Source organism: Cervus canadensis, chromosome 6 (genome assembly GCF_019320065.1).
Source record: "Cervus canadensis isolate Bull #8, Minnesota chromosome 6, ASM1932006v1, whole genome shotgun sequence".
NCBI lineage: Eukaryota > Metazoa > Chordata > Mammalia > Artiodactyla > Cervidae > Cervus > Cervus canadensis.
The window spans coordinates 9,186,042-9,201,937 of NC_057391.1; the positions used below are offsets into that span (position 1 = coordinate 9,186,042).

Consider the following 15,896-nt stretch of genomic DNA (forward strand, 5'->3'; position numbering starts at 1 on the left):
TCCAAGGGACTCTCAAGAGTCTTCTCCAACACCACAGTTCAAAAGCATCAATTTTTCAGCACTCAGCTTTCTTCATAGTCCAACTCTCACATCCATTCATGACCACTGGAAAAACCATAGCCTTGACTAGACGGACCTTTGTTGGAAAAGTAATGTCTCTGCTCTCTTACATACATAAAATACATAGAATTTTTTTTTCTTTGCAGATGTAGATTAGTTTATGCTACATCCACTTTTCATCTCTGGTGGAATGAAAAAAAAATTAACAGGAAAAAATTTTAATTTAACATTAAAGTAATAATAATTTTTAAATCATTAAAATTTTTATTTCACTCATAAATTATTTTAGATAAAATTCTTTGCCATGGATATTTTAATGCTTAAAAAACAATGCAAATTTCTATTGATTTTCCTGGTTTCTACTCACAGGGCATAAAGTAATAATATCGATGACATTTTCTTTTTTTACACGAAATGATTGACTAAGAAGTATGAGAGTTGCAAAAAATGCATTTTTCTTTATACCAAAGATAATAATTTTGAAGAGTTCTTTGAGTCTCGTTATGTAAAGGCTTGACAATTTCATTTAAAGACCCTGTAAGAGACCTTAAAGGGCTGAGAATTTTCCACAGTGGCCTTGCATGTCCCTCTCCCCATAACTGTTCCTGCCTACCCTACCTGATAGAAATCAAACTGCCCAAACAGTGGCTGCTAATCTGCAGAACAATTCCTCCTTTGACCAACTGCTCTAGAAACTACTAAACTTGCACTGAGCCTTCCCATGTCCTGATGGGAACAAGCTTATGTTAATATTGCTCTGGAAATGTGTACCTGAGTTAATGAAAAAGAGTTAATTCTATTTTTCATCTGTATATTGAACATCTGTGATGTACAGTACTGGCTAGTTATTATAAATTTTCTTAATTGGAGTTAGTCTGTTGTTTCCTAATGATTAGACTCAGGTTTGTGCAGAAATATTGTAAAAAAATGATGTTGCATTCTTGATGCTTCTTACTAAGAAGCACATGCTGAGTTGCTTTATTATTTGAGAACTTTGTTAAGGTGGCCATTTCTTCCCTGTAAAGTTACTATTTTCCCCTTTGTAATTAGTAGTTATTTGGGGGGAAATACTTTGAGAATATGTATATATTCTGTCATTCCTAAAACATTTGCTTAGTAGTTTTAGCACCCCCAATACTTCTTACGTCAGTCAACATTAGGATGGCTGCCTATTGGTGATTTCCTAATTCCGTCATTCTTTCTATAATCACCAGTTGTCTTTCTACTGTAAGGAAGAATTTTATGTTCTTCCCCATTTATTTATTTATATCACTATGAACTCATAGATTCTTATTTTAGGCAGTATGCTATAACACTTTAATTATTTCAGTGCTCAGACGTCCTCTGATTTGGCCAGTGGGTATCCCTTCAGTTTGGCTCCGGTGTCCTTTCAGCATGCCTCTTTAATCCTTGAGTACTCCCTTACTTTTTACAAGATATTCTAGATTTATCTTATATTCTTCCTTCCCCAACCCTGGAGTCACCCACTTCTCCAAGGAACCCTGATGCCTTTTAGTGGAGGATGGCTTCTAGAAGGGTTTCCCTGATGGTTCAGCAAGTTAAGAATCACCTGCAATGCAGCGTCACGGGCAGGAGACATGGGAAATGTGGTTTTGATCCCTGGGTCAGGAAGATCCCCTGGGAAAGGCAAATGGCAACCCACTCCAGTATTCCTACCTGAAAAAAAAATCCCAAGATTTGTGCTGTAGGTGTACTCATTGTTACCAGGCTGTCTCTGCTTGTAGGATCTCTCACTAAAGATAGAAGCCAGAGATATGTGTACACATATACACATACCTTAAGTGTGAGTTCATAGTGAGTACCTCCCTTTCTATTTTCCCCTTTTCCATATGTATATGGGTTGTATAATTTTCACTATCACCAGTCATTAAAAAAAATACTATACTATGCTTTTAATTTTTGCCAGTAAGAAAAATGGTACCTCAGTATAGTTTGTGTTTATTTTTGTATTTCTCTTATTATGAGTAAGGTTAAAAATCTTTTCTTATGTCGAAGGGACATTATTACATTATTTTTGTGAACAGTCCATGTCAGTTTCAATTGGGTTTTTGGTCATTCCCCCGTCATTTTAAAGAGTTCTTTATATATTAGATATATTACCTCTTTGCCATTTCCTTCTCCAGAGGATCTTCCCGACCCAGGGATCAAACCCGAGTCTCCTGCACCACAGGCAGTCTCTTTACCATCTGAGCCACGAGGCAAGCCCCCATTTATGTATTTACATACATGCATTATATAGATACATGTGTATAAGTATAAAACCACGAGTTCAAGTGAATACCTCCAATTCTATTTTCCCCTTTTCTGTATGTATATGGGTTGTATTAATTTTCACTATCACCAGTCATTAAAAAAAATACTAGACTTTTAATTTTTGCCAATCTGATAAGAAAAATGGTACCTCAGTATAGTTTGTGCTTGTTTTTTGTATTTCTCTTATTATGAGTAAGGTTAAAAATCTTTTCTTATGTTGAAGGGACATTTTTACATTATTTTTTGAACTGTCCATGTCAGTTTCAATTGGGTTTTTGGTCATTTCCCTGTCATTTTAGAGTTCTTTATTAGATATATTACCTCTTTGTGATTGACATCACAAATATTTTCTCCCAGTTTGTCCACTGTCAAATATTTTGCTATAGCATTTTTTTGACATGCCAACGTTATTTTTATGCAGACAAATTTATCAATATTTTTCTGTTGTATTGCATCTGGATTTGAGTCATAGTTAGATTTTCCTTACACTAATGTTAAAGTCAAATGCACTCATATTTTTGTCTAGTACTTGTATTCAGTTTTACATTTAGATCCCTGACCCATTGGCATTTATATTTATGTATGATGTGAAATAAGGATCTAATTTTATCTTTTTCCAAATGGTTACTCAGTTTTCCCGCCACTGTTCATAGTGATATGAGATGCAAGCTTTATTACATGCTTGATTTCCACATGGGCTTCCCTGATAGCTCAGTTGGTAAAGAATCTGCCTGCAATGCAGGAGACCCTGGTTCGATTCCTGGGTTGGTAAGATCTGCTGGAGAAGGGATAGGCTACCCCATCCAGTCTTCTTGGGCTTCCCTTGTGGCTCAGCTGGTAAAGAGTCCGCCTTATGTGTGGGTCTATTTCTGGGCTTTCTATTCCACTGTCCTATCTGTTGACTTATGAACTCAATACCACACGGATTCAGCTATAGAGGCTTTACAGTATGTTTTAATGAGTGATGGGGACAGTGACTCCTCAGAGCTTTTAATTTTTAATATTTTTCTGACTATTCCTGCATATTTTATATAAACTTTAATATCAACCTGTTTGTTGGTATTTTATTGGAATTGCATTAAATTTATAAATTAAGGACAGCTTAAATCTTTATATGAAGTTGCCTATCTAAAATAAAAGGTATCTTTCATTTATTAAGATCTACATTTGTGTCTTTTAGAAGTGTTTTAAAATTTTCCTCATATTGACTTTGTACTTTCCTTGTTAAATTTATGCCTAAGTATTTTATCTTTTCTGTTGCTACTGAAATGGGGCTTTCTTTAACTTTTCTTCTATCTTGTAACTGGTTATTATTTGTGGATATGAAGGCTACTGACTTCTATATGGTAATTTATACTCTGCCAAATAAATATTTTATTGTTTGAGTTAATCTAATCATTGATTTTTTTGGGGTTTCCCCACTACATAAGCACATAAAATAATATAGATAAAAAATCATTCCAATCAGCTTGAAAATGCAAAAATTAGGACTGAAAGAAAGGCAGCTCCCAACTCACAAATAGGTATTAAAGTTAATTGTTCGGTAGATGAGGTGCTTGGAACTTGGGATATATTTTTTACATAGAAAAGATATTAGAGACACCTGATTTACATTCTAACCCACACAAAACCTATTTAGCCCATACTTTAAAATCTTTTAACGCCTAAAGTCAGTAAGAAAAAGATCAACATCCACTTTTAAATAGGCAAAATATAGGAACCTAATAGTTTACAGAAAAGGAAATGTAAGTGGGTATTAAATATATGAATATATGTTTAACCTCACTCAAAGGAGAAATACGAATTGAAATTTCAATAGTATACCACTGATACTAGTGAGAACTTAACTATTTTGGGTAAAACAAGCCCTCATATATGAATCACAGAAGTGAAATTTGGCATAACCCCTATAGGGAACAATTTTGCATATCTATCAAAATGTACATACACTTTAATCCAGCAATCCCAGTTGTAGGAATTTATCCTCCAGATATATTCTGTGTGAGAAATATCATATGCATCAAGATATTCATTTTAGCCTTATTTTTATCCAGTTCAGTTCAGTCCCTCAGTCACGTCCGACTCTGCTGCCCCATGAATCGCAGCACGCCAGGCCTCCCTGTCCATCACCAACTCCCGGAGTTTACTCAAACTCATGCCCATCGAGTCGGTGATGCCATCTAGCCATCTCATCCTCTGTCTCCCCCTTCTCCTCCTGCACCCAATCCCTCCCAGCATCAGGGTCTTTTCCAATGAGTCAACTCTTCACATGAGGTGGCCAAAGTACTGGAGTTTCAGCTTCAGCATCAGTCCTTCCAATGAACACCCAGGACTGATCTCCTTTAGGATGGACCTCCTTGCAGTCCAAGGGACTCTCAAGAGTCTTCTCCAACACCACAGTTCAAAAGCATCAATTTTTCGGCGCTCAGTTTTCTTCACATTCCAACTCTCACATCCATACATGACCACTGGAAAAACCATAGCCTTGACCAGACGGACCTTTGTTGGCAAAGTAATGTCTCTGCTTTTTAATATGCTATCTAGGTTATTTTTATTAGAAATATGCTATCTAGGTTATTTTTATTAGAAAAGGTAAATAGCTAGGCCTGGTCAAAATAATTATGAGACACTAAGCTATCATTTAAAGGGATGATATGGAATAATCTCCAAGATATACTGTTATTTTTTTTAAGTTTGGCAAAGAACATTATGCTTGGTATGTTTTAATTTGCTTAAAATTACATGTATGGTTGGATAGCATCACCAATTCAATGGACATGAGCTTAGGCAAACTCTGGGAGATGGTGAGGGACCCAGAAGCCTGGCATGCTGCAGTCCATTTGGTCACGAAAAGTCGGACATGACTCAGCGACTGAACAACAATAAAATTACGTGTATAAATGTGTGTACACACACACACACACACACACACATACTCACATGTTGAAAGAGATTAATGCTTACATACTTATAGAGAATCTCAGAAAGGATATAGAAGAAATGATAACATTGGTTGTCTCCTGATAGGCAGTTGACCCTGGAGAGGGAGAGGAGGAAAACTAACTTTCACAATATACCCTTTACATCTACATTTTAAACCCTGAGCACGTATTATCTGTTCCTATTATTATTATTAATAATTTGGTAGTAACATAATTTATATTTAAACAAAAAGTAAAATGCATTTTAAGTTAGGACAGAGTGCCAAGAATAAATACGCCCCATGACCAGGGCTATAAAGCCCACAGGCCGTGCACTGAGAAAATCACGTAGATGATTTTGCTGTGCTTCTTTATTTCTATGGTTTGCAGAGTCTTGGGTCCTTGTCATGGTTCCAATGGGCTAAAAGCTATGCTCAGAAGTCATGAAGTCTCTGTTCAATGCTTATCCCAACCTGTTTGGTTTCAGTGCGTCTGGATATGATAAATATCGCGTCCAAAGGCTGAACAGCTTTAAACATGTTTCTCTAACGGTTTAACCAGTGGGATAGAGATAAGAATGGCAAGAGGCCTTTCTTCAGAGAGAAAAACTGAAGTTTACTAACCAAGTGTGGTAAATTGTGGTTGGCGTTACTCATTGCCCCATTACTACCTTGAATAGTTCAGAAGGAGATAGACTTGAACATCAGAAAGAATAGACAAACTTTGTCAATTTAGGTGTTTAGCTATTAAACTATTTTCAAAATATATTTAGTTTTGAAAATTGACTTGGGATGGGGTTTGTTCCTACCATATCTAAGTGAGGGGGTCAAGTGAAGTGAAAGTCTCTGAGTCATGTCTGACTTTTTGTGACCCCCATGGACTCCATGGAATTCTCCAAGCTAGAATACTGGAGTGGGTAGCCTTTTCCTTCTCCAGGGGATCTTCCCAACCCAGGGATCAAACCCAGGTCTCCTGCATTGCAAGTGGATTCTTTACCAGCTGAGCCACAAGGGAAGCAGAGGGGGTCAGAGTCTTCTTAAAGGCCTATAAGGTCATATTTTAAACTTGGAGATGAGTTTAAGTTGCCAGTAGTTACATGCATCAGTTATATGCATTAACCTCTATCAGTGCTAACCACTGTCAAGGCATTAAGAATCATCAAGCTTACAAGCATGTAGGAAGGTAATTCTCTCTAAGAAGTATCTTCCATTTACTGTTGATTTTGTTTTGAGTGTTAGTGTAAGTATGTGTACTGAGAAGAAGAGGATCAGTTTTTAAAAAAAAGAAGAGATATTTCATTTATCTCTGAAAATTCTCCCAGTGTCTGAAATTGAGAATCTGATTAAAAACTGCTATGGCCAACTCAAATTGACTCCTTTGACTTCCTTATCCTGCTTGTTGCTTATCACCTCCTCAAAACCAACTAGAGTAGAGAGTGGAAAATAGTACCATTTGTATGAAAAGATTTTGACATAGCATTTTCTGTGTGCTTAAGACAGTGCACAGAAGTGTATATAGGTCAATGAATTCTCACAAAGTGAACAGCCTCAAGTAACCACCTCTCTGGTCAAGAAACAGGATGTTACTGGCATGGATATATCTTTTCTATGGTTCCAGCTCCCACTAGCAGCTCCAACCTCTGTGAGCCATAGTGTCAGCTTGGCAGCTGGCATCTCTCACTGGTTTTCCATGTTAAGTTCCCTCCTTTGGACTACCTGGCAAGATAATCACATTGTGAGGCCACATGGAGACAGGTGCCTTGCCAGCCCAAGGTGTTGCCATCAGTCTTAGATAGGTGCCAGTCATGAGAGAAGAAGCCAGCCTGGATGACCATTTTTTAGTGATTCTCTCCCTCTTTTACATTATACAATTATTTTTAGTAATAATAATGAAATGAATAGTGAAAGTGAAGTCGCTCAGTCGTGTCCAACCCTTTGTGACCCCATGGACTGTAGCCCACCAGGCTCCTCCGTCCATGGGATTTTCCAGGCAAGAATACTGGAGTAGGTTGCCATTTACTTCCCTCCAGGAGATCTTCCTGACCCAGGGATTGAACCCAGGTCTCCTGCATTGTAGGCAGACGCTTTACTGTCTGAGCCACTAGGGAAGTCCCATACAATTATTTTTAGTAATAATAATGAAATGAATAATAACTACCAGGAAAAAAATACAAAGGATAAAAAAATTCTATTAAACTTTGAATATATAGTCAGGCCAGTAATAAGAAAAATAGAAATAAATGCTATAGTATAAAAAAGAAATTAATATTTTTAAACTATATTAGTTTTGAAAAAGGAGAATATTTATACTCACAAATTGGTCTGCTACTTGTGAATAATAAACCTTTTCTTTTTTAAGCTTTGTAGTGATTTCACTGAATTTTTTTCTTCTTCACATATTAATGTTTACCAGGCAGTATGCCCAGATTTGTCCAGTTATCTTTGCAAAGTTGATTGAAGAATATTTTTTAAGCCTTTAATTTTCTTTTACATGAGCAACAGATGTACAAGTTTGGCAGAAATTCATAAAAATCTTTCACAACAAACTCCAGGAATTGCAATACTGTCTTTGGTGCTTTGGGAGCATTTATAGTGGCTTTCAAACATGTCTGTGTTTAAAAATTTCCACTAAAATATCTTCATCAGAAAATTCATCATACATTTATATTACATACAGTAAAACATTTCTGAAGTTTTTCTTCATCTGCTAAAAATTAGAGAAAATGGCTGACAACAAACTTTGACATTGTTCTATCTATTGATTTAGAGCAAGTGCCCAATTTTTGGTGAAAAAGATGAAGACATTCAAATACTGCTTTACTGATTTCTTCTAGCAATGTAAGATCAGAATCTTTTGTTGTTTCTCCTGGCATTCTTTGAAATTTGAATTTTATTAAAAAAAAAATGACCATTTTTTTGGACTTTGTTTTTGCATAGTCAATTGCCTTCTCCTTCCAGGTACTGTTCCTTTGATTAGAGTCTGATATCATAATATTTTATGTAAATAATTTTTCAGTAATTAGTCACTGAAAAGTTACAACTTAGGTAACTATTAAATTGTACTACTGATGTAGTATTATATTTTTTCAATTGTTTCATTAGTTTTAACACAATTAGCAATTAGGCTACAGAAAGGCAAAGAATGAGAAATACCTATACCTATATCAGAGCTGAGAGAAAGCGTCTGGATAATACTCTTGATAATTAGAAAATGTGTGTTTTCAAAGGGATTTTCTTCATTTCTTATGGAAGAGGAGATACCAAAGATAAATGAATAGCATGTTGAAGAGTTCCAATACATGACTACTTTTATAAAAATTTACATGTACATTTGGCACATTTTCAAAACTTACAAGTTAAGAAATTATTTTCAAATCTAACTACAGAATCTTACCATGCTTCACATTCAGCTTTCTTTAATACACATTTATTGAACTTTTCCTAGGTAGCAAATGTGTGTACAGAACAAATGATAAATGACAAACTACCTTTTTTTGAAAAGTTTGATTTATTCAACTAAATGCAAATACTTTCAAAAGGTGTATCAAAGAATTATTTCTAAATGACTTTTTTTCTTGCTATACACAGTGGTAAGGGCAATCCTGTCAGCTCTGAAGCTCTTATTTGACCTGCTTTGTCAACTCTTTGTGAAATGGTATCCAGAAGGACACAATGTAATGTCAACCTGCATTAATTCTTTCCCAAAGAGAGGTGTTCAGTATTCAAGCTGTGTTTGTCCTGGCACAATCTATCTATTTTTCAGCTTCATCTCAGAAGGTTTACAAGTACCACTTCCTTTGGAAGACTCTGTTCTTTTTTGCAATTTCTCTTCTAAAACAACCTTTGAAAGGACAAAAATGATGTCCCATAAAACTGCCTTCAGGGCAGTCATTAAGAAAGTAAATATGTCAAGGAACTGAATAAAAATGTTACACATACCAATATTAAATTTTACTGTTTTCTTCCTAGACACATGATGAAAAATTAAAATGATCTCTTATTCAACGAGTATTTTTCAATGAAGTAAATCTATCAATACTGGATTTGTTTTTATGTGAAACATAATTTGTTTTCAGCTAACAAGAACCATATGCAAATGCTTCTAAAATTATATAATGTTTTCTACTTCAGTTGTGTGTTAGCAAACAAATATTTTGCTAATGGAGTTTTATAAACAACAATATAGGATAACAAAAACATTGATTTCAAGTATCTTCATTTGAAACAATGTAAATCATTCATCCTTATTCTATCTTCCTTAGAAAACAAGAGAAAGGTTTTAGTATTCTTAATCTAGATTTCAATGATCTTGAAATAAATTTTTGGTTTCCGCATTCCCCAGCCAACCAGTTATAATTCTGAGTACAAGCATATTGCAACCCTAATTCATTTGCCTCTTCAAAGTCTTTTCAAATTTTGTCGTTTCCACCTGTTTTTTGAAGCCGGCTTCTGGTTGGTTCTGTCAACACTAAGGGTTCTTGTATGACAACTGCAGGGTAATTTTTGCCCAATAGTTCAACTTCAACTTGTTGTCCCACTTTACTGAGCTCTACAGGGACGTATGCAAAAGCCAGACTCTTCTGGATGCGGTAACTATAGCTCCCGGAGGTCGTGTTGCCCACCACCTGAAAAACAAGGCCCCACCGCCCACGGCATCTTGGTCACAGCGAGGATGAGATGGCTGGACGGCATCACCGACTCGATGGACTCGGGTGTGGGTGGACTCCGGGAGATGGTGATGGACAGGGAGGCCTGGCCTGGTGTTTTGGTTCATGGGGTCGCAAAGAGTCAGACACGACTGAGCGACTGAACTGAACTGTGCTTCCTCTTTAGATGAAAACTCTCAAAAGATATGTTCAACTTACAAAGCTTTATGATATGCTGTCTGTGAGGGTTACACCAGGAGAAAAACTTCACTTTTTTGAGAAGATTAGTGAAAGTTTAAAATTATGAAAAACATTTCTCAGAATATATATCTATTTATTTTACTCAGTTTCATGCCAAGTGATTTGATAGGAAGAATGACATATTTCCATTTTAAACTTTGAAAAATTCTCTTCCATCAAACTAGCATGGCAATAATAGATAGAAAGGAGAAAAAAACCTAAAAATCCTAAAGCAAACCTAGCCAACTGTTCCTGTTAGCATTTAGGAAATGACCTGTCAGAAGAGCTGAATTAAACTCTGTTAGTATATCAACAGTCAATGTAAAGTGAATCTTCTATATAAATATCTTTGTTGTTTTGCTTAGTTGCTCAGCCATGTCCGACTCTTTGGGACCCCATGGACTGTAGCCCACCAGCCTCCTCTGTCCATGGGGAACCTCCAGGCAAGAATACCGGCATGGGTTGCCATGTCCTCCTCCAGGGGATCTTCCCAACCCAGGGATCGAACCCAGGTCTCCCGCATTGCAGGTGGATTCTTTACCAGCTGAGCCACCAGGGAAGCCCATATGAATATATAGAGCATTTAACAATTCCTGATAACTGCCAGGCACTTAAATAAATGTTAACTTTATCTTCTTTAGCTCTAGAGGCAAGAAAAAGAGTAAAATGCCCAAACAGTGCAATACAGATTTAAATGCCACATATCTTAAAAGTAAGACAACAAAAGCAAAATACGATATATAGCCCAACTCAAAATAGCTTCTGGCTACACAATGCCACACGAATCCTCACAGCCTCACTGCCTAGCACAGTGGCTGTGTATAGCTGGTGCTTGAAAACATCCGTGAGCATGAAGCAGCCTGGTGATGTTTTAGCTGCCTCAGCATGGGGCCCACAATAGGCAAGAGTCATGTCACAGCATTTCTAGTCTTTTAGATGCTTACACGTTTATGACATTAAATACAGGTTCCTGTCTCTGCAGCCTCAGTTTTTAATTATCTCATTGAAACCCCAAATCAGAAGCTCTCCATATAATTTCTGAACTTATTATGGTGATTTATAAAGTGAATGCATTCATTAGTAAAAGCTTCTCTCTGGTAGATCATTAGCTGCTAAGGTATTTCTGAAATAACACATATGTTTCAAAATGGTTTTTCTGCTCTAGATTAGAGTTCCATGTTCCATGATATAAAGCTGGGATTTGGGTCAAGGTAGTTGGAGTTCTAATCATTACTTTTTGAAAGATACTAATAACTTTGGTTTCACTTCCAAGTCTCTAAAACAGAGATCTGTGTTTGGAACTCTGGGAAAGTTAACCTGGTTTTCTTGGGCATCTTAAGAAAACAGGAAGAATTCTAAGTGAATCTCTGGGCCAAATTCCCTAACTCACTGGATAAAAAACCCACAATCCCTCTTCAGAGATTGCGTGCCCCATTTCCTCAGGTCTCCCCATCTCTTAAAATCCAGCAGTAACTCATCTGGCAGTTATTTCTGCATTAGTAACTTAAATAGCATGTTTATTTTGAGAATGCTATTCTTAAAATATTTATTGAATGTGTCACTTTCTGTATGATTACTTTTATTTCTCCCTTAATTTCTCTCTAATCCAGGAATTGGTAGCTCAGAGTATTTTAGAACTCTGGTCTTTCCTTTGATCTTATTACTATGTCTCCAGGGAAAGGTTTTCCCGAGCATAAATTTTATATTGTTCTACTTTAACATTTTCCAAATTCAATTAAATTCATTGCTTCATTTTGCTCAGTGAATCATGAGAACAACTTGTCTTCACCCTCTGCCTAATAGAGTTTTATATTCTTTGTGAAATCAAATGTCGGCCTTCTTTTTACCAACATAAACAAGCTTCATTTATTTTTAGCCTTGTCTCATTCTTTTCTTAATTATTAGACTTACAGATGCCTCTAACAGACATAGAGAAGAGAACATGGTAAATAGTCTTTGAAAGAGAGAACATAATTTAAATTGGATGATATATTTATTTGGCTATCCCTGTGTGTTTTAGTTTATTAATAATGAAAAAAAAAGACTTTCTAAACTCTCCCAACTTCCTTATCAAAAAGTTTTTCTTCAAAACTTACTTCCCAGCAAAGCTGTGTTTTTTTTTTTGTTTTTTTTAACTAATTAAAATCCTTCTCATGCATACTCTTGGAGAAGGAAATGGCAACCCACTCCAGTATTCTTGTCTGGAGAATCCCAGAGACAGAAGAGCCTGGTGGGCTGCCGTCTATGGGGTCGCACAGAGTCAGACACGACTGGAGCGACTTAGCAGCAGCAGCAGCAGCATGCATACTCATGCCTTGATTTTTAAAAATGAAACCTTACTTAAAATCATAATCCATTCCTCCAGCACTGCCATCTCCCAATAAGACTTAACATCTCCCCAAAGTACTCATCACCTTCTGACATGCTATTTATTTTATTTAATGTTCCTTGTTTGTCTCTCCCCCTCCCTACAACATAAGCTCCATGGGAGCAGTGATTGTCTGATTTGTTCACTGCTGCATCCTTAGTACCTAGAATATTGCTGTCACTTTAGTAGACATTCAGATTTGTTGAACAAACAAATTAATGATATTTGCAATGCTAGCAATTAATCCCATTGCTCGCATTGCAAATATCTACCCGCAAGAATATAATATCAAATACCAAAGGGAGTATAAGTCCAGATAAAGTCAGGAAATAAAAATCAAAAAAAGATTTCATATCATTCTAGGGTATAAAGTAGGTCAAAGAGGGTCACCCCCATGATAAAATGATTTAAGCATCAAAGAACAGACAAGCTGGTATCAGGAAATTTAAGAGAAGTATTTTAAAAATATTTTTGCAAAGTCTTTTTTGAATCTGCTACAATATTGCTTCTGTTTTATGTCTTGCTTTTTTGGCCACGTAGCACGTGGGATCTTAGCTCCCTGACCAGGGATCGAACCCACGACCCTTGCCTTGGGAGGCAATGTCTTAACCATCAGGAAAGTCCCTGGTTTCAGATTTGCCCAAGATTTCCACCAGCAGGGGAGTCCCTGAGAAATACTATTAATAACTAAAATTGCAATTGGATTGGCAGCTCTATAAACAGACGGCAGGTAATGGAAAGATGAAAAAGATGAAAAATATAACAAGATAATTCAGCTCACAGAGAGGGTGAAGGAAATAAAATTTAAAAATAGAACTTGGGTTCCCAGGGTTTTTCTTTTCCCCCCAGATTTGTTGTGCTATCATTAACATACAACATTGTATAAGTTTAAGGTACAGGATTCCAGTTTTTTTAACTTGGGTATGGTCACATTTAAGATGACTAGAAATCTGTCAATGGATCCTGGTCAGTGGTAGGGTTGCATACAGAGTGTTACAACATAATCTGTCCTTCATTCCAAGGCCAAGTGAAACAGCCAGAAGGATGGGTGTGGACCATATCAGAAGACCAAGAAAGTTGAATGACAATAGAGTGAAAAATGTAGAACAAATTCAAAGACAGGGTGGGGGGAACAAATTCAAAGGTGGGGGACGAAATATAGTGACAAGGGAAAAATTAGTTAGAGGCAGGAAGAACTTTAGACATTATCACACTCAGTGGCTTCATTTTACAGATAAGAACACCGAGACACAGAGAGACTCATGCAGTTAGCTAATGGCAGAGAGATTTTCAGTGGAAATCATGGGCAAGTCTAAAGCCAGAAAAAGAACATGTTAAGAAAAGAGGACTGAACTATGGATCTGGAACAGAAAGACGAAGTGGAGACTGTGCGTTAAGAGTAAGTATGGTACAAACTGAAGAGCAAACTCAACACAGTTGAAACTGAGGCATTTGAGATAAAGCTTCAGATCTCAGAAAAGATCTACTGGTTTCATAGTATCAATTATGACATCCACCTGTTACTGAGATGTGCAAGAACTGTGGGCACACAATGAAGTGCTTGGGAGAATACAGGAGCCATAAAAGACAGAGAAGGGAGAAAATGGGGGAATTCAACATGGCTTAGAAGAGAGGATAAGCAATTTTAAGTCCAACTGTACCCGGGTCAGAAATCAGCTCTGCCAACCACATGTCATAGTGTGTGACCTCAAGCAAGTTGCTTAATCTCTTTGAATCCCAAAGCCTCATCTTTAAATGGGAACGATCATATATATCTGAGAGGATAGTTATAAAAGTAAATGGGATGAAATGAAAAATATCCAGCACGTAGGAAATCTACACATGTTAGCTCCATGTCAAAGTGACCCCTTAGCCCAGATGCCATTTCCTTAATAAATTGAAAGTTAAGATTTGATCCCACTGGCTCTCCCCACCACCAGTGCTTTTTGTCACTGAACTGATGGGAAAATGGAAACAAATATTAAGTAGGCTGCAATGCATGAGAAAACACTTTAGCACAGAATTTCTGAATCTGTGGGTGTTGGCCAAGCAGACCCTGCTCAATACAGAACAGCTGCTAGATGAGTCTTAAAGGCCCTTTCGTTGCCACACTGTCCCTGCCTGATAACCGCTGTCTGGTTGTTGTTTTTTGTGGTTGTTGTTGTTTGTTGCTTAGTCACCAAGACGTGTCCAACTCATTGCGGCCCCATGGACTGTAGCACACCAGGCTCCTCTGTCCATGGAATTTTCCAGACAAGAACACTGGAGTGGATTGCTATTTCCTTCTCCAGGGGATCGTCCTGACCTAGGGATCAAACTGCATCTTCTACATTGCAAGCAGATTCTTTACACTGTCTGGCAACACCAGGTAAAACACAGCAAAATGCTGAGCCAAAATGGGTTTTATAAATAGTAATAAAAGAGGGAGGAAGTGAAGTTCTGTTGATAAGCTATCTAACTCTAGCCTTACCAAGAGAAAGAATGAAATGTAGCATCCCAAAGGGAGAAGAAGATCTAACTCCTGAAGAACTGAAAGATTTCCACTTTACTTTCTAAGGTTCTACCCTCCCTTGTCATAAAAATTTAAATTTGAATTTTTTTTCTGTTAATGTGCTGAGGTCAGAATTGCCTCCTTCTGAAAGATCCCAGAGAAGCTAAGTCAGAACACTAAGTTCTTTATAAAATCTTACTCTTGTATTCACTGATACAGGTGTGGCAAGTCAATAGGTCATTTTACCTCCTAAGCTTCTAAATCGTACCTTCCTCATTGTCCAGTGTATTCAAGTCTTGCAGTTTATTGTCTTTCATTAAAACATATAGAACATGATGTTTTCCAAAATGAACAACATTTCACATTTTCCTTTCAGTTAAGTAATCTCTGTCTCTTGACTGTCAATTCAGAATCTAAAAGAGTGTCATCTCAACAACAGTAGATACCTAGCAAAAAAACTGTAAACAGAAGCACAGACAAGGAGTTTCTGCTGCAGAAACACTGTGGTGGCCCCTCACTATGGGGCTTCAGCACTCACCTTGCCATCATACCAGATGCTTTCATTTCCCTCCGGATCAACATCGTCCGTTGCCAAGGTGAGGCAGACCAGTCTCCGTTTCAGCCCCTTGGCTTTAATCTGTTTCAGTGCCTGCTTTCCTATGAAGTCTGCTGGCTGCAGGAATCCAAGATAATGATGATGAATGAATGCTCAGACACTGTGACAAGGTTAGAGATGCAAGCATTTAAATTTGTCTTTGCTATTTTCTCGCCAATTACACATTAAATAAAAATACAGATTGGATCAAACGTCTAGACAAATATTTCTTAGTCTTCGGATGACAGCATCGGCCATGTATTCCTTCAGAATAGGTGAGACTTAAGGGTAATAACTTCTGA

General features: G+C 37.0%; 1 protein-coding gene across 3 annotated transcripts in view; it reads right to left on the reverse strand.

Annotated features, from left to right (window-relative positions):
- Window positions 1-108: 108 nt before the first annotated feature.
- DMGDH (dimethylglycine dehydrogenase) overlaps window positions 109-15,896 on the reverse strand; it is a 77,799-nt gene continuing 62,011 nt past the window's right edge. For 2 of the 3 annotated variants that reach the window (XM_043470742.1, XM_043470741.1), the window contains exons 15-16: window positions 15,538-15,672; window positions 8,744-9,879 (exon numbers count right to left, since the gene is read on the reverse strand). In XM_043470742.1, coding sequence (XP_043326677.1) covers window positions 9,664-9,879; window positions 15,538-15,672 — 351 coding nt within the window. In that variant the 3' untranslated portion in view covers window positions 8,744-9,663. Of the gene's footprint in view, window positions 243-8,743; window positions 9,880-15,537; window positions 15,673-15,896 lie in introns of those variants that run through there. The other variant, XM_043470743.1, reaches the window with a different exon arrangement.